The following is a 25210-nucleotide window of genomic DNA, read 5'->3' on the forward strand; positions in this document are numbered from 1 at the left end:
TTAGCCAGCAGCTGTTTGCCTAACTGAATACTAAAAAAAAAAAAAAAAAAAAACAAAAAGAGATGTGGCAGGGAAGAAAAAGAACATAATTATGATTTCAGAACACTAGCAAAATTAGCTTGCCTTAGACATGTCCCAGGCAGACCAACACACTATTATTTGTATTAATTAGCAACTTCAACAGAATGCTCATCAAGAGCTCATGAACTCAGTGTTTCAGTAACTTCCTGCCTTGTACAATTTCTATTATAACTATAGTAATAATTCCAACTGGGTCTGGAAAACACAGTGAACCAGATCCAGACAAAACAGGAAAAGGATTAATATTGACACATATTATATTTAACCCCTGTCACAAAAGGAAAAAAAAAGTATTTATACTTTCTTTCCCCATCTAGAGATGAGGACACAACCCAAAAGGTGGGATGGCTTTACAGACATGAACTACCAGCACTTGAAACCAGAATGTGCCAAAACTTTTCATGACAGGCTTTATGAGAATTTTTTTTAACAAGTTTCTTTCCTAATTTTTACTCTTGTCTTTTTTCTGCTTACTGACTTACAAGTAAAAGCCCAGCCTTAGAAAACAAAGATTCCTATGAAAGACATAAGTCTGTACCCAGATGAAACTAGTAATAGATACACAATCAAAATAAGTCTTTTCTTGAGAGACTTCCACTCTGAATAGCAGTTAGAGAATTCAAGAGGCCTGAGAGTAATTCCAGCCAGCCTGTACAAGGTCAGTAAAATGCCTCTTGCCTCCACACTGTCTGGTACCAGTCCTTTGGAAGTTTTCTGTAGGCAAAGTACACAGAAGTTTACCATCTTCTCAACAAATGCCCCAAAATACTGAAAGATATCCTCCTCACCTGTACCAGGTTCTCAAGGAAAAAAAAAGTATTATAAAATCACGTTCATAGATTCAGAAAAATAGCTGCATTAATCAATATGCAGATTCTCAGCCTTAGATTTTTGTGGAAGCTTTTCAAAAGAGTAGTGATGACGATAGTACCTCCGAGTTAGTGCATGGCCAGCAGGGAGAACAACAGTATCGTCTTACCAGAACTGAGCTTCAGCTGTACTACTGCAATAACGATTTTTTTATAAATACAATTTATTTGTTAAAAGTTCGGACTGGTAAATCTGAATGTCACAAAGTTAACATTGTAATCCTCAAACAATGCTGCAACCTGTATTTAATCCAGAATTCTCACAGATTATAGCACATATAAAAATCAATGGCATCACTCAAGGTACATTTTTTGGCAAGAAAAGAGCCAGGCACACTTTGAGATCTTACTGGACAAAAAGAATCACACGCATCTATGCCGCTCTTAAATTTCTTCTACAGGTTTTTTGATAGTAACTTTGGATCATCTATCTTGATGCAGTTAGGAAATCAGAGATTACTTTTAATCATATAAGAATTCTCATACTTTCATCCTACATAACTAAAAAGTTTTCAACTTTGAGGAATAGGCTTAGGATGAGTTAAAGGCATTTGCTCAATGGATTTTTCTTTTTCACATGTTATTGAGGAGAGAGAAAAGCACAGCTCTTGTTTCTTTTTTTAAGTCTAATTAACAACACACAAAAGGATTTCAACGCAGATTTATTGTCTGATCAAAGTCTAAGGGGACTAAGGCACATTCAGACTGACATGGCTAATATAAAGTCTGTGATTCAAAAATGCAGAAGGAAATCAGTTATCTGACAGTGTCTGTGAGATCAGATTCACAAACCGGGTCTAGTCTACCCTAGAATGAGATGAAAAAATCCCCTTCATTTTGCAAAGTCCAAACCATCAGTAATCTTTCAAAGAAATAAAAAACTTTCAAAAACTCTTATTCAGAATGCCCATAGCTCTTCATAATGATCTACTTTTTTCTATGACCATACACCAGTGTTGTCATACTCAAAGCTACACGCATACAGTAAGTCAAAAGGGAAAAGGACTGACTTTGTAGAAGAAAAATAGCTAACATTAGTCCGTAACAACTTACAAAGCATTCCCGCGATCAGAATGCTGGCACTGGGAAGAAAGAATTACATAAAATCCTCCTGAAGTACCCACAAATATAGCCCTTTGACAACATAAGACCAGATTAGAAGTTACTAAATATAGCAGTGCAAAAACAGTCAATTTACTACAGCATTTATGTCATTAAGGTTGTGTATTATTAATTGCAGAGGTAAAATTCATCATTGTTACTTCACTTACAACATCATTAAGTTCAAACAGTACACATAACTACCTCGAAAAACTACTTCACTTCCAATATACTTAGGCATAAGCATTTACACAGCTTTTAACATAATTGAAGGATCTCAGAAATGCCTGTTAAAACTCAAAAGAAAATCTGGACTCTATTTTCAGTTTTCATTAGATATCTGTAAGTGAAATTTACAGCCATTCTATGTATAAAAACAGAAAACCATCAATATTTTCACAGTCTACTCATATTTACATTTTAACTATAGCACTTGTACCAAAAAAAGGAACTTTTATTCGCTTACCACTAACTGCTGCATGTTGCTTCAGATATTCCCTTCTGACATTTATGTTCTTCACAAGGCACTGCCTAGCATGAGCTCTTCTCTCTTTCACTGGATCTTTTGCACACAGTGCACAAATAGCCATATATTCTAGTGGCAGCCGTAGTCTAGAAAGGCCTTTGTGAAGTTTCTGAGCAAATATTTGTCTCACTTGGTAACATTCATCCTATTAAAAAAAGAAAAAAGCAAAAACATATAACAGTAAACTTTTCTGAAAATAATACAGACTGAAATAAAACATGGAAGCCTGGGTAGATATGCCAATTTCAGACCTTGCAGCCACAGAAACAGACATTTTAAGAAAGCTTTTAATGCCAATTCAGACCAATTAAATTGAATTAATCAGTTGAAACTCCCCATAAGATCAGGAGAAGAGGTAAAGTTCAGAAACTGTACAGGGAGATATACTCAGGACCCAAGACCTAATTTAACACAGTATTGAGACAGAGTTAACGAAATTGTTTACAATAGAACTGCTTGCTCTGTGGAGGCAAAGTCAAAGATGTGCACCAAAAAGCGTTTAGCCCCCAGTAACCACTGTGTTGATTTTACGACTGTGGTATCACAGATTTTCATCAAGCCATTAATATTAGAAACTGTAGCCACTAATATTAAAAACTGAAAGAAATGCAACAGTATTACCAGATAAGGTCAAACATTGAAGAGAGTACCAAGCATTTCCATCATATTGTGGAAATCTATAAACTGTGACTGACCACAGAAGAGAAAACAGAAACCCTGAAATACCTGCTGTAGCCAGAGTTGAAGCAACCAAGATCACAAACCCAAACTGTGAAACCTACTCAAGATCTACTGCCTTTTTATAGCAAACCCAGCCCCTAGCAGAAGGCTAAGATATAGCCCCCTTTTTCTGCTCAGTAACATCACCTAAGTCTAAACCCTTTGGAAAGCTTAGAAGAGACCAGTGTCTAGTTGGTGCACTGACAAGGAAGCAGGTCCTCCTTGGCTCTGAAAACAAAGGTAGGTATACTTCATTGTTACTGGTGGTGTTCCATGGCACAAATTGGAATGATTATTATTTCTTCACCTTTTAATATTGAGAATAACCTTAAATTCAGCTCAGTTACACTAGTTCACTATGAAGGGGGATGAAACTCAAAGTTCAATGTTTCTTATAGCATACATATAAACCCCATACATTAGTCCAATTTTAAATTCAAAGTAGATAGGTAATGTCGATTAATCAGAAGTTCACTATTTAGAAGTGTTTTAAATATATATATGTATATACATTCGCAAAGCAGCACGTACCCCTCAGACACAACTCTGATTCTTGAAAATGGATAAAGATTGGCTTAGACAATTAAAACACTCTCAGAGTTGACAAAAGAAACTGAAAAAGCTTTGGGATTTTTTTTTTAACAAATGAAACTTTTGCAATCTGAAAGATTTATTCTACAATTAAAATTGTGTTTTCAACAGCAAAGCTTATTAGATCTTAAATCTGGTCTTAAGGCCTGTTAAACACTGATGTACTTAACACTATCCTCAATTATTTTCTATTCTATTTCAATATGACACTCTGCTGACACCAAAATTTGTTCTGCAGATCAAAGAACTTAACTGCTGGTAAGATTAGAGGTTTGACCAAACACATACCTAATTTACTTGAAAATGACTAAAACTACATGCATTTAACCATCACAAAGTCTCTGTCTACCAGTGCAACTTTAATACAGCAATTAGCAATAACACTTAATTATATATTCTGTGCTGTACTCACTCCACATTACAAAACAACACTCAGAGACAAAAAAAAATTAAATCCAGCACAGAATCATAGCAGAACCTGTGCAACCATTACAGACCTTAAAAATTAAGCTTTTCAGTTGTTTAATCTACTTCCTGGTCTGTTCACTTAAAGAAAATTTACTGCAAAATAAATTCTGTAATACTACAGTCAGCGTCGACATCCTTGTTTGTGGCCAGACTTGATAGTGTTACGAATTAATAAACTTTTATAATACTCAGTGTCTACGATCAATAAGTGAATTCCAATACTAAACATTCTAAGTATGAACATACATGTATGCATATGTACACATGCAAATATCTCAAAAACAAGCATACAGATGGTTTCCATAAGAGAGCAATACAGTAGCACTTACAAGTGCAAAAGCCACTGAAACCATTACAGTTACTCTTCATCTAAGGATCTGAACTCAATGGCCTGGCAGAGAGAAAGGAAACTGCAGAAGACCTCAACAAGATCTAGAGAAATTGACCATAAGTATTCAAAATCCATCAGGAGTTCAGAAAAAAGTAAAGGCAGAATTCCTGTCTTGAGAGTTTACAATTGGACAGGCTGCATCAACATGTTGAGGCCACTAGTATGAGGTTGAACAAGGCCAAGTGCTGGGTCCTGCACTTGGGTCACAACCACCCTAAGGCAGCGATACAAGCTTGGGGAAGAGTGGCTGGAGAGCTGCCTAGCAGAAAAGGACCTGGGGATGTTGGTTGCGAGCTGGCTGAATATGAGCCAGCAGTGTGCCCAGGTGGCCAAGAGCATCCTGGCCTGTATCAGGAATAGTATGGTGAGCAGAACTCGGGAAATGATTTTATCCCTGTACTTGGCACTGGTGAGGCCCCACCTCAAACACTGTGTCCAGTTTTAGGCCCCTGACTACAAGGAAGACATTGAGGTGCTGAAGTGTTTCCAAAGAAGGGCAACAAAGATGGTGAGGGGTCTGGAGATCAAGTCTTATGAGGAAAGGCTGAGGCAGCTGGGGTTCTTCAGCCTAGAGAAAAGGAGGTTGAGGGGACACCTTATCACTGTCTACAACCTCCTTTCAGGTAGTTGTAGAGAGATGGGGGTCAGCCTCTTCTACCAAGTAACAAGAAATAGGACAAGAAGAAATGGCCTCAAGCTGCACCAGGAGAGGTTTAGACTGGATATTAGGAAAACATTTTTACACTGAAAGGGTTATTAAACCTGGAGCATGCTGCCCAGGGAAGTGGTTGAGTCACCATCCCTGGCTGTATTTATAAGATGGGTTGGCATAGAGCTTAGAAATATGGTTTAGTGATGGTATTATGTCAGTGTTAGGTTGATAGTTGCTCTAGATGATCTGAAAGGTCCCTTCCAACCTAGACAATTCTATGATTCTACAAACAGATTTTGATCACTGGGATGAGAAGAAGAAAACAAACCTTGGGAATACTATATTGGCAAGGTTAGTCTAGCATGTTATTATCCAGCTAGAGTATCCTTTCCGGAACAGAGACAGATCTTATTTGTCAGTAAGTGGCTACTTTACTAGTTTTTGTCTGAACTGTAAAAATCTTTAGAACTCATTTTGACATCAGACTAACATTTCAATTAGGTTTTGGAATATGAAGACTAAAAAGACTAAATCAGTCCTCGCTTTGAGTGTAAAGACTTTCAGTTATTACCAATGCATTTATGAATTTTAAGTTTAGTTGTATTTCTCTTGTTTTTCATAGCGTCTGGGAACTAAGTAAGGGCTCCTTTCCACAGGGATACAGAAACTTAAAATCTACATAAACATTGTTAAAATAATATATAAGCCTAATACAGACTGCCTTGCCCTGGTATATGAGTGATTTTTCTAGTCTAACTGTACCCAACTCCAAACAATTTAAGAGCTGTAAAAGTTACTCTGTGTGAAAACAAATAATATCCACACAGGAGCATTACTTCATATTTTCTAATATTAAATGCCAATTTCAAGTATTCTGACATTCAAAATAGGTTGCAGCTTTTAAAGCTTTAGCTAGTCACAGGAATTAAAGTCAAGAATAGAATGTTACTTTTACTGAAGTTACCTTCTGGAAGGCATTCCTACAAGAGGATTTCTTGGCTTTTGTAAAGTCAGGAGAATACCAACAGTTACACAAGTAACAGTAACATGAGTTCCTCCATGTTTGCCTTACTCTTGGTGTGTGAATCAATTTCTGTAAAATTTCCTAAGTCTAGAAGACAGGAGCACAGACGATCTCTATACCTCTGCTTATAATTTGAAAGTTATTTCCTTTCTGCTACTTTGGGCTCACTGGCAGAAATTAAGGATGACAATTCCAACATCTATTGAGAAATCTCTTCCTATCTCTTCTAACATTTAAAGGATGGCAGCTATCTTTGCAGGCCTCTATGTTCCAAACATATTCAACCCAAATATCAAGAAACCAGGGCCACTGTCATTACCGCAATCCAATGTACTTTGTGTTGTCTCATTTTAACTTCTAATAATGTCATAATGCAGCTGCGGTATTACTTTAAATCAATACTGAATTCCTTAGTTTATCAATATTCTAACATTTTACTACTCTAAGTTAGCATTCCCTCATTGGGCAGCCTAGTACTATAGGTCTAATGCTCATGCAAAAAATCAGTCTTCAAGATTATGTAATGGAAAAATAAATTCATGCCAAGGCTGAACATTTTGCATAAAATCAGATTAGCAGGAGTATACACAACATACAGAACAAACAACATATATACTCATACATTTGCTGATAACCCACAAATCCCACATAATTTCCTTACATTTATGGCTAGCGCACACAGTTGGTACTGTTCTAAGGTGATGATTTCATGGTAACAAGGCTCTTGTGCCAACTTCACAATAGCATTCCCTGCAGCCAGCCTCAACCGAGACATATCAGGTTTACTGAAAAACAAGCACATGGATTATGAAAGTTAATTAGTAAAAAATTATTTGAATTAAAATCCAATAACTTTGCATTGCTAAAAAGAAGGAAAAGTTTCCACAGATGTAATCACCCCAACACCCCCCCCATATCAACAGCAGAAGTAACTTCAAACCAAAAGTAGTTTCCATGGCACCGCATTTTACAGCCTATTACCACATACCTATTACCTTGCCCCAGCTTAGCAATGAAAATATTCCCTGAAACTTCCTAGAAGTTCCTCAAGGGTTTGAAACAGTTTTAGCTGTGCACTGGACCAGCACAGTCCAAATTGCCCCTCAGAGACCTCTTTAGCTTGTAAGATACTTCTGTTCTCCTTCAGCAGGGGGCTCCCGCCAAAGAAGGAGCACATTTCTAGTCCCTGAAGTTGCCAAACTTTATGTAGCAATGATAGCTCAAGTCAACATAAATTAAGATTAATTAGATATTATGATAGGTGACTAAGTGAATTGTATTTTTAAGACAATAGCAAACAGAATTCAGCAAGTGAAAACATTTTCTACATCCTAAAAATATTGTTACTTGACTTGCACATCCCAATTGCACTCCAGCAAAACACTCCAAGCATTTGCTACTTTTTATATCAGAAGATGAATGGGGTTTTCTCTAACTTACAACCATATTTACAAAGGTTATCAGAACATCAAAAGTGTCTTCACATGAGCTTTACAAACTGATATCCACTTAATGCGTGTATTAATAAACTTAGTTGAGCTTTCACTGTTCTTAGTAAATTTATTTCTGTAAACCATATTACTTCTGCCTTCACATCAAACAAAAGAATTAAGAAGTCTTATGCATCATTTACTTAAAACACTAATGAATTCTATTCAGAAGTAACAAGTACAACTTTTTCCATTGATAACTTGGAGCAGGAATCAAGTCATATCCTTATTTAGAAATAATTATTCATTGAAGCAGGACAAATACTAACTTCTCAATCATTTGCCCTTTATCCTTAGGAAGAGCAAACACTGTATTTGCAAATCCATTATGAAAACTGTATAAAGAATTTAAAGAGTGAGATAAAAAAAAACATCATTAAACACAGAGCACATAATAAAAATCCCTACTAAAGAGCTTAAACCTTAAAATTAATCTAATCAGGCTTTATACACACCTCAGTATTTTATGAAAGCCACAACATTTCAAAAAACCCAACAAATAGATCACAAGCAATCAAGTGACAGGACAAAAGCTGAACTAACTTTCAAACAAGGCATGAAGATCAACAAGGCAACGTCTAGTTCTTAAATGCTGAATTTCACTTTAAATCGTATCTAGTGTGATAAGTGAACCCCATAAAGATTCAATTTTTGCACTTCAGTGACAATTGACCAATAATTCCTTACAAGTGCAGAGCGACTGAGCCAAGGGATAAAATTAAAAACCTTCTATCTTCCTCAGCTTTGGTAGCAAAAATACTTTGATCTGAAAATTGAATCAAAGATATCTCATATAAAAGTTGGCCAAATCTTTAGAGAATGTACATATCACAGAAATACCCACACGCATGCGTGCATGCTGTGGGAAGAAAGAGGAGGACAGCATCAGTTGTGACTATTATTCTTACAGCTGAAGATGAAAATCAGATCTGTCTTATTCCCCAAAAGGATTATCTTAGAAGAAACTGTCAATTGAGGATTTATTTTTTATTAAATTGTTATAGCCAAAAGCTTTCTGATCTGCATTATCCCAAAAGACAGAATTATTAGGGCTGAAATAAAAGCCCTATGTATGTATAATGTAACTGCAGGTTCTGATTCCTTCTAATAATTTTGAAAAATAGTACCAAAGATGCTATTGTCCTACTGGAAGCTCTCTAACAGACACAAGAGGGACCTGGATATTTGTTTTCTGTAGCGCTATTACTATTGATGAATACCACATGTTTGAAGAAAGAAAAAAAAAAAGTGCAACGACATTGAAAGATTTTATCAAGTGCAAAACATAGTCTTAATTAAGGTGGTGGGCTGTACAAAGATAATCCAAATACATGCGTCTTGAAAACTTATCTGATACATTATCATTTTCTCTCATTTAAGAAACTAGCAGTTAACATTTCTCCTTCTGCTCCAGAGGATAAATGCCAGTGCCCAATTCTCCATGTTCCATGGAATAAAAACTGCCTTTTGACTACAAACTCTGAAAGTGTTGCATAGCAGATGATGTAGCAAGTTATCTACAGCACAGAACTATGAATTTCTGAACTCCAAAGTTTTAAAATAATTTTTCTCTTGGTAACTTCAGTTTAAGGAAAATGCAGATAGCATTTCAGAAAAATCTCTATTAAGGATCATATCTAATATCAGTACTTTCAGCAACAGCTCCTGTCCTCTGATACTGAAATACTCCTATTTTATGCTTAGTATAGATTATAATTAAAATACTACTACAGAGACATGCAAGATTCAAATTTTTTTTATTTTACCTAACCACAAATAGAAAAATCAGTATTATCTTGAATTTTAAATTTGCAGGACTGTTTATGACTAATTAAATGAAAAAAGAAGACCTGGAAAGGATGGTTGAGACACTGTTTGACAGAATTCAATAGTAAAAAATCCAACACTGGTGAATTTAACCTACATATGCTAACATCCCAAAGCATTCAGTTGTTGTCTCAAAAGCAATTCAACAAAGTCATCAATCCTACTACTTCAAAGTGAGAAGGATGAACAGAAGTAGGGATCTGTTTATTTGTTTTCCAAGTGGGACCTTACCTTCACCTAACACTCCAGACCGAATCATGCTTTGAAATTAAAAAAAAACCAACAACCCATTCCCTTACACAGTTGTGTAGATTTAAAAGAGGCCTAGGGACAGAGTAATTTTTATGGCTGGTAAGGACAGTAACACCAAGATGATTACAACATGACTAATGGCCTACATGAGGTCAAAGGTCTCCAGAGCCTCGCAACTTTCAGGTAATTCAATTATCTTGAGCAAATTATACATTGTTTAAAAGACAAATGCAAGACACAAGGACAAAAATTGACTCCATGTGGAATGACATCAGATCAAATACATTTTAAAAGATTATATTCTGTACTGAACAGGCAATTTTATTCTTTCCAAAGCCTACTCTAATTTGGAAGCAGCAGTGTCAGATTTGCACAGTAGGGCCACAGTAAGCAATGCCAGAAAGAAGATATGTTCACTGGGTTCTCAAAGGGTGAAGAATAAAGGTCAGTAAGTGTCAGTGACACACCAGCAAGCTCCATGCAGAACTAATGCACCTGAAACATCATCATCTCTGCTTCAGGTTTTAAGAGTATGCGTGAGCACAGGCAGTACAGCTCACACAGAGACAACGCAGACCTCCTCTCCTTGCAGCTTAGAGCTTTCCCAAAATGCAATATTGCAAATCAGAGTAGTAACAGTTGGAAGGGATCTCTGGAGGTCAACTAGCCCAACCCCTTTGCTCAAGCAGGGTCACCTACAGCAGTCTACCCAGAACGGTGCCCAGGTGGCTTTTGAGTATCTACAAGGATGTAAACTCCACCACCTCTCTGGACAACCTGTGACAGTGCTCAGTCACCCTCACAATGAAAAAGTGCTTCTGTGCATAGACCTGCTGTATTTCAGTTTATGCCTATTGCCTCTGGTCCTGTCACTGCGCGCTAGTAAGAAGAGCCCGACTCCATCTTCTTTACACCCTCTGTTCAGTTATTTATACACATTGACAAGATCACCTGCTTAAACTTTTCTTCCCTTGGCTGAACAGCCCCAGCTCTTTCAGCCTTTCCTCATCCATCAGATGCTCCAATCCCTTAAGCATCTTTGTGGTCCTACAGTGGGCTCATTCCAGTAGCTCCACATCTCTCTTGTACTGGGGAGCCCAGGTGTTCCATCACCTTCTCATGGATTGAGGTGAGGTCAACTGGCTTGGAGTTAGTTCTGTGGGTCCTCATTTCTATCGTTTTTGAAGACACATTTGCTTTCCTCCAGTCGTCAGGCTACCTCTAAGGTCAGCTTTCTGGACTGCAAGTGCACATTGTCAGCTCATGTCCAGCTTCTCATCCACCACTGTCCTCAAGTCCTTCTCTGCAGGGCTGCTATCAATCCGTCTTTTTATGTCTGAGTTTTGCCAGGATCTCCTTGCTCGTCCACACAGGTCTGCTGAAATATTTGCTTGACCTTCTGCTTTGACCACTCTTGAGCTGAGAGGATGCCTAAATACTAACTACCTTTCTTGGACCCATTTCCCTCCAGAGCCTTACCCCATGGGACTCTACACTAAGCAGATCTGTGAAGAGGCCCAAGTCTGTTCTCCTGAAGTCCAGCACTGTGATCTTGCATTTTGCCCTCAGGAGTCTGAACTCCATCTTATGGTCATTACAGCAAAGGCTGCTGTCAACCTTCACTGCCTCAACAAGTCCCTCTCTTTGTTGGGGAGTATGAGGCCCAGCAGAGCACTTCTCCTCATTGGCTCCTATATCACTTGTGTCAGGAAATTGTCACTGATGCTCTCCAGGAAGCACCTGGATTGTTTATGCACTGCTGTGTTGCTCCTCCAGCAGATAATAGAGTGGTTGAAGTCCCCCATGAAGGCCAAGGCCTATGAATGTGAAATTGTTTCCAGCTGTTTACAGAAGGCCTCATCCACTACTCCTTCCTGGTCAGAGCAGACATCCACTACAATGTCACCCATACCAGCCTGCTTTTTAGTCCTAACCCATAAGCTACCAGTTGACTCATCAACCATCCCCAGGCAGAGCTCCAGGCTCTGGGGTGGGTTGCTTTTAATACAGAGCAACCTCCAATATCATCGTAGCTTTTTCCATCCCCTAAAAGCATCCTCAGCCCTCCATTAACTCTAATAATGAAGAGGTGAGCACAGCATTATATACAGTTTCTAGTACTATTTATAGTTATGCGTACAAAAATAATGGGAAAATTAAGTTTCTAAAACAGACACAGTAAGGAATCATCACTCCAACCATGAAAACACACAGGATCTACAGAACTGATGTATTCACAAACTACTGGATAAGCCAACAATATGCTCCAAGCAATTATGTTAAAAAGCTAAACTATTTCCAGTTAACTCCCTAGTAACTGCTATGAATAGTCATGTAACAGAATTTAAAACTATGAAACAATTATTTATAAGGGACTTTTTTAAAGACAGACTACGTAGTTGCTACAAAGGTAGCAAACATATTAGATAGTTCCCAGGTTTGCAATTTTGCACAAAGATTCTATCTGCATAATCACCGTATTACCCCCAAATTAAAACCTTTTTAGTCATACTGACACAATCCACCCATGCCCTTAATGGCTTTTGTAGACATAAATTTTCAATGTTTGGCAAGCAATAGTGGCTGACAGCTTGTCACTTATCCTACCGCAGAGGATTAAGAAAATATCCAGAAAAACAAATAAGTTGTCTAACAATCACATAAAAGGTAAATTATTTATCGAGACTTAATCCTCTTCACACATTTTCCTTTTCCTTTCACTTTCAGAGGCCTCAAGGGATTAAAGTCTGCCTTCAAGCAGAAGTGCCTCATGTACTAGCTATTCCCACCTGGTTTACTGCAACATGCTATTATTTTTTATTAGAAAGCCTGCCTATTGGTCTTTGGCATATACAACAACTGGTACACCAGAAAAACCAAGCTGCATAAAAAATTAAAACCAATTTTCAGTGAGAAAGAGGAAGTTACACAGTTTATTCTTCCAATATGGGTAGTGGCCCTTTGAAGAAAGGGATATAACAAATATAATAATGTTAAAATACAGCTATATCTACAGTGTTAAAAAACTTGAGACTTAGAAAACTTACATAGGAATCCAACCAAGCTTACCATTAGTTCTTATGAAATAAGATGTATAAATTGCTAAGCAGTCTAACAAAAAAGTTTAAGTACAACTTTGACTAAAACTCTCCCCACTGCATCGTCAGATTAAACGGCACCATCTATCACATACCTAATTTTCCCTTGCTCTGTTAAATCTCCATCACTGTGTAATATTGTTGTTAGCAACCTCAGAGTAGAAGTTCCTGACTTGCTGTGGTTGTTCTTCATTCCTAGCAACCATCGAACCATCATCTTGATGGCCTGAATCTGAAAAAAAAAAATTCATACACAAGTCAAATCACACCATGAATCTCATTTTTTAAATAATCTTCATCTTAATTTAATCACACAGTATTTTCCCAAGTGCTTTTTGCTGCTATGAACATAAGCCTGTCACAGCTGCAAAACATATTTTAAATACTGAAAGATAACTAGACACACATTCACTAGACAGCAACTTTTCACTGAAAGTCTGAAGCATTTATTACAGCAAATAAAAAAAATAATCATACAACATTCAGTTAGTTTGAACTGTTTCTTCTACTAAGCAATCACATATTCTGTCCTGTGAAAACTTTATCTTAACTGATCTTACATCCATTAAACAATGGAATAGGGAAAACAATTTATACTTAAGAAAGTGTTACTGGATCAGAAAGCAGAACACGTTTTCATCTTCCTATATTTCTATAATTATTGTGCTTAAACAACCCCTATATATTCTTTATTTATATATGTAATATTTGAGTTTAAATTTAAGACATGTCAATTAAACACTTCATAAGACATTTTGACTGTTAAGAGTATCAACCTGTATTAAGATAACTCATCCCAGAAAATAATATTTCTTTCACAGCTATTTAAAAAAAAAAACAAAACATTGAAGTCTGTTACTTAGGATAACTTCTCTTTTGCCAAAGGAAACATCAAGTGTTTTGAGGCAAGCTTCTAAAAGTATGCAGAATCTGCCAACTATCATGAAGCACTGAATAATTTCATGTTTCTTTAGCGTGAATTTGGAGATTAAGTTTGGTTTAGTATTTGAATCCCTTTGTCCTTTCATTTTCCTTCTATACGAGAGCAAAGACGATAAAGAAAACAAAAAGAGGAGTATCCTCTTACAGGATAATGCTGTATGCATGAAAATGCTCATCTGAATCACATAGACATCCTTGAGAAAAAAAGAAAAACCAGCCTAAACACCAAACCCTGAAGTTCAAAAATACAAAACCTAAAAGCTTTAGAAAAACTAAGACACTTTTTATACATGTTAACTTCAAATTTTCTCCTTAATGGGAAAGGCAGTTCTAATAGCTTTATATAAACTTTCACAATATCACCAAATGAAATTCATCACACAGTTGATATATTCCATGTAACAAAGTGATCACAATGGTCCCTTCAGATCTAAAGTTCTAAGATTGTCATCTATATATGACTATTTTTTAGCACTGCAGCCCATTTACTCCACCTACAGAATTCTAATTCTATTGGGTAACAGCAGCAAGAGGTAGGATGTTTGTTCTCAAGAACTCAAAATGCAAATGGAGTTTGTGGAACAGAACTGAAATAGTTTTGCCCTGGCTTCCAAAGGGTCTTCCACTGAAATAGCTGTAGGTATCCACCAGATGATTTTAATAACAATAAAAACAACAACAATAATAAAAGCAACAACAACAGCAGCAAATTTTTTGGCAGCTTAGCAATTCAGTTTCTTCATGTCATAACCAGTACCCGTAACCATTAGCGCCCCTCATTTATTGGAAGGACAGAAACACATTAGCCCTATTTAGTCTTCAAGTACATGACGTATTCAGACAAGGAACAGCCACATGTCATTCTATGCCCTGCCATCTCTGGTCAGCTCCCAAGCAGGTTCTATTTTAACCTTTGCTTCTCTCTTCCTCCTCCACAATTCCCTTCCTCCAAATTGACTGTCCAAATCTACCCTAGTCTTCCTTCCATGTAGCAAATCCTTATCCCAACTCCTTCAGAGTTCTCCTCTGACCTCACTATATCCCGTGTTTCTGTGGGGTATTAATGATGATGTGATGAAATTCCAGCAACTCTTCAGAATTAAGCATTCCCATGAAATTAGTACAGGTCATAAGAATTCCCCCAGTCACTGTCTCTGGCTACCTGAAGACTTAAACACAAGGTGAGTTTGCATTGCCCTCATGTTTTAAGTTTTTTCTTTGCAGCCAAATAGGATAACTATCAAAGGATAATTCTAGTTGCAAGGAGTATCAGGAGGTCTCCAGTCCAATATCCTGCTGAAAGGAAGGTCAGCTATGAAAGGGAGCAGGGGAGTTGGACTAGATGATCTCTAGAGGTCCCTTCCAACTCTGTTAAATCCATGAATCTGTGAAATCAGACCATGTTGGTCTCAGTTTTATCCATGTGGTGTTGAAAGCCACCAAGAATGGAGATTGCCCAGGATCTCTTATATTCAACTTTGCAGCACAACACGAACTATGTGTATTCAAAATGCAAGCAAAAGTGATAGGATGTTATAATTTCTGAGATAGTGAATACAATGTGACAGATCCCTGATTTGTTGTATGAGAAAACTGCAATTAACTGCTACCTTTACATAAACATAGTGAATAAGTATTATTTTTTAAGGTTAAAATTAACAGTTAAAAATAATCAACAGTTACAACATCATGCCTCCATTGTAAGAGTATAATGGGCTCCCATCCCATGTAGTGATCGTAGGAACACTGTCTTCCCACTACATCGACACTGTAACAGCTAGCTCAGGTTTCTACTAGAGTTTTCAGAGCCACAAATGCTGCAGGTTTCTGCAGTAGTGAAAAATGAAACAATGCTCACCTAAAGCACAGTTAGAAAAATAGGATGAGAAACCAAATATTGCAGTGTACATAGATGGAAGCAAGAAATATCACTGCTACTACATTAAGGCTCAACCACTGGATGGTGCACAGACATATGGTGACTGCCAAGAGAGATTACTGCTTTAGAGCAGACACTCAAGTGCCAGCCAGGTTTAAGAATCCAAGTTTAATTCATACAACAATTAATCCAATTCTAATCCAATATTTAGTACTGTACCGAAACACTTCTCTATAGGCATCATTTCATTAAGTTTTAGCATTCAAAACTAAGGCTAGCCTGTATCAGTCTACATCTGTTAGGCTGAACAATACTAAAATTCATCAGTCCTTCCCCCTTTCATACTTAAACTTGTTAGTTTTAAGATACCCATTAGATATATTATACAGTTATGTTACAAAGGGAGGAAGAGGCTTTTCAAATGAGAATGAAGAAAAATACACCTGTCAGAGAGAAATCGTTTATAAACTAATGGTGTGGCCTGCAGCATTCATTAAAGATAGGCTTCTCAGTGGTAATAAATGCTAATTAAATTTGCAAATCAATTTTCACAATAACCTGTTTTTGTTTGCCAATAAATGCTTCTTACAGATTTCAGGCTTGGCTTCAACTTCAAATTGCCTCAAGATTTTCTATAAGCCAATTCCCTTCCAAAAAGTGAAACGTATGAGAAGTTTTATCAACATAAAAGAGCATTTTAGAGATACGTTACAGCTTCACAAATCATTTAAAAAAATTAAGAAAAATCAATATTTACTACTTCCAATAATAAGTTCTGTACCAAGCTGGAAATCAAAGTACTTACTAAACCAGTAGAGGACGTGGTATTCTACAGAGTTTAACAACTTCAAGAAAGGAGGCAAAGAACTTTTTTAAATGACCAGAGTGACTTTATTCAAAAGGCACTGGAAACTAAATGACTGCTATAATTAATTCAGAAACAGCATGCTATAAAAGACCTGCATCTTTCTTAATCGGAAAGAAAATGTGAAGCACAATCTGTCCCTGTTCAAAAGAAAGGACATTTAAAAACAAATACAGACATAGGATGCATTTTCCACAGTGTAAGTCTATTTCTGATTGAGTGAAATATTGAGTGAGAGTATCTATTACCAAGTCCAGAAAATGTAATAATAAGCTTACTCTAAAACAAGAAGCATATTGAGATGACATTTTCAAGTAAAAAAACCAACCAAAACCTTGCCATTTTAAAGTGGGTTTTTTTCCTTAAATCTAGGTTTTTCCTCTAATACACATTGTACACAGAGAAAAGCAATGTAACACATTTATTCATTTCAGGAAACTGACACATCCAAAAGCAATTTTTTCTTTATTCCAAAACAGCACTGAAAGTTTCTTGGAATGTCCTACAAAGTCAAAAGAAAAAGGGAAGACTTTAAGTTTAGTCTCTATGTTATTTAACTCATATGTTAAACAGGAGAGGAAAAAAAAATTACTTTATCTGTGATCATACCTGGAACACTTAAGTGTTGCACACAAACCCTGGGCCTATAAAAAGCTGTAACAATTCAATAAAGTGTATATGTAAATGTATTTACAAAAGTAAAAAAGTAAATGCTCCCAAAAGCAAATTTCTTCTGGCAATCAAAAATGCATATGCTGAGAGGAGATTTATATTAGATACTGGAAAGAAATCTTTACAGTGAGGGTGGTGAGACACTGGAACAGGTTGCTCAGGGAGGTCGTGGATGCCCCATCCCTGGTGGTGTTCAAGACCAGGCTGGATGGGGCTTTGAGCAACCTGGTCTGGTGGGAGGTGTCCCTGCCCATTGCATGGAGGTTGGAACTCAAGGATCTTTAAGTCCCTTCCAACTCTAACCATTCTATGATTCTATGATAAGGTCCTCAAGTTTAAAATTACTTTTTTATGTTTAGAAAAGTGACAAGGAAACGGAGAAAATCAGTTGACAGCTTTAGGAATCCAGATATTTAACTTTCTTTATGAAGTATTATACATACAATCACAGGAAAATACAGTAAGTGCTACTTACTTTAACAAGCGTTTCAGGAGACACTTCTTCATCTGGGACCCAAAGTTTTGTTGTCTTTTTTCCTGGAAGCTAAACCAAATGTTACATATTATTACACTACCGTTACTCTTCAGTGAAACCTGCTGTAACCTCTTTCCTGTTTGCTTCTGAAAACAATACAGCAGCACTCACTAGCGAGCCTAATGCCTTCTGTATTTTATAGGAGTAACTATTACAGAAGTGAGATACTGCTCTTACCTCACTATTCAAGTATCAGCAAATTTAACAGTAGTTAAGGGGTTTTGTTGCTGCTGTCATTGCTACCTGAAAACTATTGCTTTAGAGTGTAATAGCCGTTGCTTTGAAAATAATTTCCGGTTTCCATATCCAGTAGATTGGAACCTCAAAGCACACAGTTTTAGACAGTAAATCTTTCAACAATAGCTGACAATGGACAAGTTCTTTCATTTTGTAACCACTATCAATACAGAAGTATTAGAAAAACTAAAATTCAGTCTTCCATTTAAACAGTGCGTTTTAGTTTCAAATATGTTATGTTTCCCATTAAAAAAAAAAAAGTCACAACTTCCGTGCTCAAGATAAAAGACTGAGTGAAGTCAATACCAATTTTCCCATTTTTAACAAAAGGCAAGTCACGAGTGATCAAATGCTGTGCTCCACAGCCTGTCACTTTTGTAAGGACTACCAAATTAGTACTAGTTCCTTCCTTCTATTGTGGGTTTTCAATTAAGTCAAACAGAACACGTGGAAATCGACAGACAATGATACACAAAAAGTAGAACCAACAAGACAAAAATTTTCACAAGTACTTGGTGAGTATCGTAATACAGGAGAAGCAGAATCTTAACACAAGGTTTAAAAAATACTTACCCTATCATTCATTAGCAAATCTTTAACAATAAAAGTGGCAACCAAAGATTTCAAAGGGGCAGCAAATTGGTCAGGTGCAAGCATGGCTATATGGCCGATAGTAACCAAAGGTGTAATGAGATGCTCAAAATTGCTCGGATCCAGACTTTTATGCAGTGGCTAGAATAAAGGCAACAAATTCAAGCATTACTGATACAATCTGCATCATATTGGGGGGAAGGGATTGAGAGTTCTGTACTGAGTTGTTCAGATCTATTTCTATTTTGGAAACACAATTTTAAGAGACCTAGTAATTATTTAAAGACATATTCACAAACCCGACAAGTCTTCTACAAATAAAAAGAAAAAACAAGACGACAGACAAAACGTCTATCACATCTGGGTACTTGAAAAAGTGGCAGCTCAAGAAGAACCATTTAGGAAACGATGGATTAAAAAGCATATTTTCTTATTGAAGAAGTGGGCATACTTCTCAAGACGGCAATTTCAGAAATGGACTATGATTCAGCCTTCAAGATAAAAGGCTGACGGGCACTAATTAAAAAGTACATTTGCAGTTGTAACTATAAAAATCTATTTAGAGAGTCTCTCCCATAATTCAGTTTTCCATAATTTCTGTAACTATTTAAATACTGTGGGCCATCCCCAACAGGGATAAGGAGTGCTATATGGTTCCTCTTTCCAGAAGTAGTGCATGGTTCTGGCAGACAGTGCAACCCTTTGTTTTATTCTATTGTCTGTTAAAACACAAAACCCTAAACGTGGTGGATTGTGGGATACAAAAAAAAAAACCCTCTGGTACTATTTTTCAGGCCAAACTGTAAGAGAACAAAAGTAAAGAGGAAAAAATATATTTTCTGAATTTGATACAACTTGCCATACCAATTGCCAGTACATCCCTTCATTTACATAGGCAATATAGAAAATTAATAAAAGTTAACTTTAAAAATTTTTATTTTACCTCAAATATCTGTGCAAACTGTGTTTCTTTGCTGGAAAATATGGCATGGATGCAGTGAATAGCATACTTGGCTTGACGAGGGGGTCCCTTTTTAGCTTTATGATGCAACACTGGAAGCAAAGCCCTTAAAAAAAAAAATTAAAAAGGGGTAAGTACCTTTTCACAAATCAAAAGTCTTCTACAGTATCAAATCAGCAAAAAAGTACGTATATACATATATCCAACACAACACCTCTGCAAAAGTACCAATTGTCCTGGTTTTGACAATTTCTTCAAAGAAAGAAAAAAAAAAAAGGGTTATTTACATGGCTTGCAAGTAAAAATCCCAAACAAACCTGGTTTTTGTTGATAAAATATGCGGTAAACCAAATATTTTATCTGCACAAGTTACTAAATGCTCTTTTGGAAATCCTTTTGCTTACACATTCCCATTAAATTGCAAATAATGTTTCTTCATCACTCCATATTTAATTTAGGAAAAAAGTAAGTAATTCTGAAGGACAATGATAAAAATAATAGTAGCATTACTGATATATTGGTTGTCACTATTTTGGATATATTCATTCTTCAAAAAACATGGCATTTTAAAGTAATTAAAATCTCTTTCCTGTTTTACCTGAAGTAATGTGTTCTTCCAAAAGAATGCAGGACAATGCTACAGCATGCAAAAGGAAGAATGAGGACTTCCAAAATGCCATAAAGAACACTAATCAGAGTAAGATATACAACTTACGACCGTATATGAGGAAAGTCTTCTTCAATTTTACTTCCTGTATTTTTGAAAATTTGTAACGCAGCTTCTGCCACTTTTTCATCATCCATTTTCAAGCAAGCCAGTAGAGATTCAAAAGTTTCAGCTGAATGAAATGAGATAGGGTGCGTAAATGAAAGTACCTGCCAAAATAAGAGGAAAGCCACGTTAATATTTTTTAAACTTCCACTTATATATAACATTCCATCGGACCCATTTTCTACTGCCATACCAGAATATTAATAATACTCTGCCTGGTTTTGTCATATGATCCACATTTCTCTTTTTCTGACTTTTTTTTTTACTACCTCCTACACTTCTCTGTCTTCATGCATGTTCTCATTGGTTTTAACTTATTTCTCTAGTCACAATTTCTTCTCATGTTATTGTCAACACGTACTTCTCAGTGACTACATCTACATTAGCAAGTACTGGCTTAAAGCAGAAGCAGGTCTTAAGAGAAACACAATTGATGCTAAGGAAGCAATATTCATATTTCAGGGATTTTACTTCAGAGTGCTTCCAGACACTCTGAACCCATGTTAACCACTGCAACACAACACGTGCTTCTGAAGCCCACCTCATAATTTTGTTTCTCTAAAAGGAATCCTGCAGAAATCCTCCCAGATTTCATGCTTGCCTGCTAAGTGGAACAACTGGTTGTGCTCTGAGGTTCCTCCCTCCAAAACAGTAATATAGACATACTCAATTAGGTCTCTAGTCCCTTAAGCTTTCCACAGCAGCTTACCAGATCCTGTAACTCCCCTTCAGATTCTTGGACTCTGCTTTTAAGTACTACAGCCCTCTCATGTTAAAAAAAATACAATAGTAACAATTACATATATATTAAAACAAATCCTCATTTGATCCTCCGTGAAAGTTCGGCTTCTCTTTGTTTTTAATTGGATGTTGATTATTAGCCTTTTCCTATATAATATTCTGACTCATGGCAAAGAAATGATTCTCAAAATCTAGGAACTTCTTCACATGCAGTTTTCTATTTCCACCAAGTTATTTCCTCTCCATTTCCTTGTACAGCATTCACTTTTCTGGACTCCTACATTTGTCCTTTCTGAATTCTTCTCATGAAGTACATGCCACTTTTTTCAGGACAATCTTAGTCCTCTTCCTTAAATCTGTCATGCCAGGTCATACAAATATTTAAGTGCTGTCCTGGGAGCCTTCTGTCAAATTATATAGTCCTTCATGACATGATCCGTTCTTACTCAGATCCACTTGTTTTACTGGCTTTTTGCACTTTTATTTAACTGTGCACATCTGGCTTAAGAATGACATGCTCTCAGATGAATCTACTGGGCCCTTAGTTGATATAAGATATTCTGAAAAGGTCAGTATGGGAGTCCTTCAGATTTTGAGGCCTCTGAACTCAACCCACAGCGGGACTACTCCCAACACTATCACGGAGCCAAGGTGGTGCTACAGCACAAGTACCTTTTGGTGCAAGTACAGGCAAAGCTGACACTACACAGTGCTTGTAGGCTAGTCTTTGAGAGCAACTAAGTGAAACCAAAAGCCCTATGTAGTTGCATTTATTCAAAAGACGGGTTGACATAATGCTTAGGGAAATGGTTTAGTGATTTATTTTTATTTTTTTTTTTATCAGAGTGAGGTTGATGGTTGGACTAGATGATGTTAAAGGTCCGTTCCAACCTAGACAATTCTATGATTCTATGGTTCACGCTTTTAACAGTATTTGTAAATAAAAAAGTAATCAGCCTTTTTCCTCCTAATAAGTTTTGTACCCAGAAATGCATCTTACTGGGGTTTGCTATGTTAACTAAGTCTCAAAGATTACACATCGTTGAAATAGATCAGATCTCAATTTATGAGGAACTCAGGAGTATCACAGTATTATTGTGCTGATATATAAGTACAGTTCCAAAAGTAGTGTAACTGTACTCATAAACACTTGAATTTACATGCTAACAATCAAAACTCAGCTGCTGATATCACACACGTACCTAACTTTTGACTTCCAGAAAAACTTCTAAATGATTTAGAAGATACCTTACAGAAGATGAGCATAGAGAACAGAAACCAAATCAATATTCTTCCAGATAGTCACCACATCCTTATAACTAAAAATAAATTTTTAATTAGCACTCAGTATTGTAAGTTTCACATGCTCACTGACCACCAGGGAGTACACTTGCCTTAAGCAATTCAAGACCTGCTCTGATTGCCTGGTCAGTAGGTACACCTTCATCTTCATCATCAGCTGTGCCATCTATAGACTTGTTTACTTGCTTGATAAGGGCACTGAAGAAGAAAACAAAACACAGCCTTGTATTTACTGCAATTCTACTGTGTATTACCATTTTCATAAGTTTAAGACAATCTTATTAAATGAACTTATTTAAAACATAAGCTTGTTATAAAACAAATATGCCAACTACATACATAATCTGGTTGCCCTCATCTCCTATCTAAATCAAATCTTATGAAGCATTAAGTTAAAAAATGTCTATCCATTCTGAGTGAAGAATACAAATTACTCTGGAAGGATCACAAAAATAAGAAAATAATTTGAGCATTACAAGCAACTAATTCAGGAAAGAATTACGGTGAAGTTACTAGCTGCTATGGATTCTTAATAATTGATGGAAAATAACTGTTTACAATGTTTAGTCTATAACCAAGAGAAAAAAAAAACAAACACCATTAAACAGCTGTGCTAAGAGATGATGAAAAATTTAAAAGACCTATTTCCTGCATATTTCACCTTGACAGTAATGCTTGTTTTTTCTCTTACAATGTACCCTAGGAATGGAAACGGTGATTATCCAAACGATCCTATTAGTGAGTGGTGTAGGCAGCTTCCCAATCAAGAACTGAATAATATTGAGAATATTTCTTTTCAGTATATCCTGTAAGTGATGTTTATAGCCAAAAAGAAAACAAATCCCAAAGTCCCCAAAACTCCACCAAAAATAATTAAAAAACCAAAACCAGCGGTAGCAAACCAAGGGAGAGACCTCCTAGTCAGACTTCCCAGACTTTTGATATTTTTTTCTGCCCCTAACTGGACAAAAACCAACCATCTATTAAGAAAAAGCAGTCTCAAAAGAGTCTCAAAAATGGAGCAGAGGTTTAGTGAAATTTTACAAAGGTGGGAGAAGACCAATTCTTTGGTAGAACTGAAAATATGTGCTTTTTACATCTTTTTTTTTCCATGTGCATACTGTATGGCAGCCAGTCAATAGGTAGTTTGTGAAATAAATATTAACAACTTAATGCCACATGTGAATATTACTTTAAAAATACATTTGATATGGCTTCTGTGAATGTGGAAAAAAAAAGTATTTTCAAATGCAAAGTAAAAATCCAGATACACATTGTGCTTAATCTAAGATCAGAAACAGATTTTTAAGTGAAATATCAATGGCTCCATTATATTGCTTAAACGACAGGCAGAAATTGAAAAGCTAAAGTACTTCAAAGTCTTTTACTACAGTTGGAATAAACATATAAGAATTTGCCAGTATTTAGCACTACTTGTCTCTAATAAGGTACCACATACCTCATATACAGCTGCTAAATAATCATTTCAGCAATTACTTTTTTCCCCACCCATAACTTCACTGGCTTACACTTCCTTTAAGTCTTGATGCCTCAGCACCACGATCTTTACTTCCTCAGTTAAATTATTGTTTATGTCCCTATGAGCTAATATTCTGAGTGGAAAGCTTCAATGAATAGCCATGGACAGAAATTTGTTTTAAAATAAGTCAGTCACAAACCACACTTTCCCCATCAGCAACAGAATCATTTTTACTGACAGGTTATCCCAGCTGTGCTGAATGACAAATCAATTGTTCGTGTGGCTACGTTCTGAGGGAAGACAAAAACCCCTAAGCAAAGGGCAAAGAGAAGAAAATACTGCAGGTCACCAGGCCTTAAACCGCACCCACCCAGTCTATTACTGTTTATGCTTAAAGGCGAAATAAGACACCCCGATTTCAAACTATCTCATCTACAGTCAACACCACACACAAAAATACCTGATGGATTCAGTATCAATGTGCACAGGAGCAATTCTCTCAAGAAGAAACTTTATCATTTCCAGGAAAGGATTTGTTGGTTGCTTTGGATTGCCCAACTTCTTTGTTATTTCCCTCTGAAATATAAATTTCAATTAAATTTATAATCAATTCAGTTCCAAAAACATTCACATACTTTAAGAGCAATTCTTACCACACATCCTTCAGCCTGTTTGCAAGAACATGTTGGGCTAACAAGCATTTCTAACTGACTTCTTATTTTTTCATCATCTTCTAGAACTTGTGTGAACTTTTTCATGAAATCTTGAGCTTTTCCTGGATCAGGAAGGTTTCCTTTAAATAAGCAAAAGAAATCACTGTTTATATTAATAAAGTATCAGTATTGTAAATTACTCAAGTTTGAAATGTCATACCAAGTAAGTTTCTATGTATGTCTAAGTTAATCAACAAGGGCGAGGAAAAAAAAAACAAACCATAAACAAACCACAAAACACCTTAATGTGTGCAGACATACCTTTGAGGACACCAATTTCTAAAAATTTGTGTACCCACAGACCTCCCCTGGCTATTTGCTTTCCTTATCCTTCACACTCATTTTTCAGCAAGTCTAATTGTTCCTGTCAATAATATTAACAGCTGAAGCTGACCTCAAAATGCAAAGCCTATACTTCGCAGAAAAATAT

General features: G+C 36.4%; 1 protein-coding gene across 4 annotated transcripts in view; it reads right to left on the minus strand.

The window, feature by feature from the left end:
* The window catches only part of PDS5B (PDS5 cohesin associated factor B), an 88943-nt gene that overhangs the window by 21751 nt on the left and 41982 nt on the right, over positions 1-25210 (minus strand). For all 4 annotated transcript variants that reach the window (XM_014965991.1, XM_014965994.1, XM_014965993.1 and 1 more), the window contains exons 15-24: positions 24721-24860; positions 24528-24643; positions 22680-22785; positions 20488-20648; positions 19755-19878; positions 18794-18952; positions 17924-17992; positions 13186-13322; positions 7085-7208; positions 2518-2722 (exon numbers count right to left, since the gene is read on the minus strand). In XM_014965991.1, the coding sequence (XP_014821477.1) occupies positions 2518-2722; positions 7085-7208; positions 13186-13322; positions 17924-17992; positions 18794-18952; positions 19755-19878; positions 20488-20648; positions 22680-22785; positions 24528-24643; positions 24721-24860 (1341 nt within the window). The remainder of the gene's footprint in view (positions 1-2517; positions 2723-7084; positions 7209-13185; positions 13323-17923; positions 17993-18793; positions 18953-19754; positions 19879-20487; positions 20649-22679; positions 22786-24527; positions 24644-24720; positions 24861-25210) is intronic.

The sequence above is a fragment of the Calidris pugnax genome, unplaced genomic scaffold (genome assembly GCF_001431845.1).
Source record: "Calidris pugnax isolate Ruff unplaced genomic scaffold, ASM143184v1 scaffold20, whole genome shotgun sequence".
Taxonomy (NCBI): domain Eukaryota; kingdom Metazoa; phylum Chordata; class Aves; order Charadriiformes; family Scolopacidae; genus Calidris; species Calidris pugnax.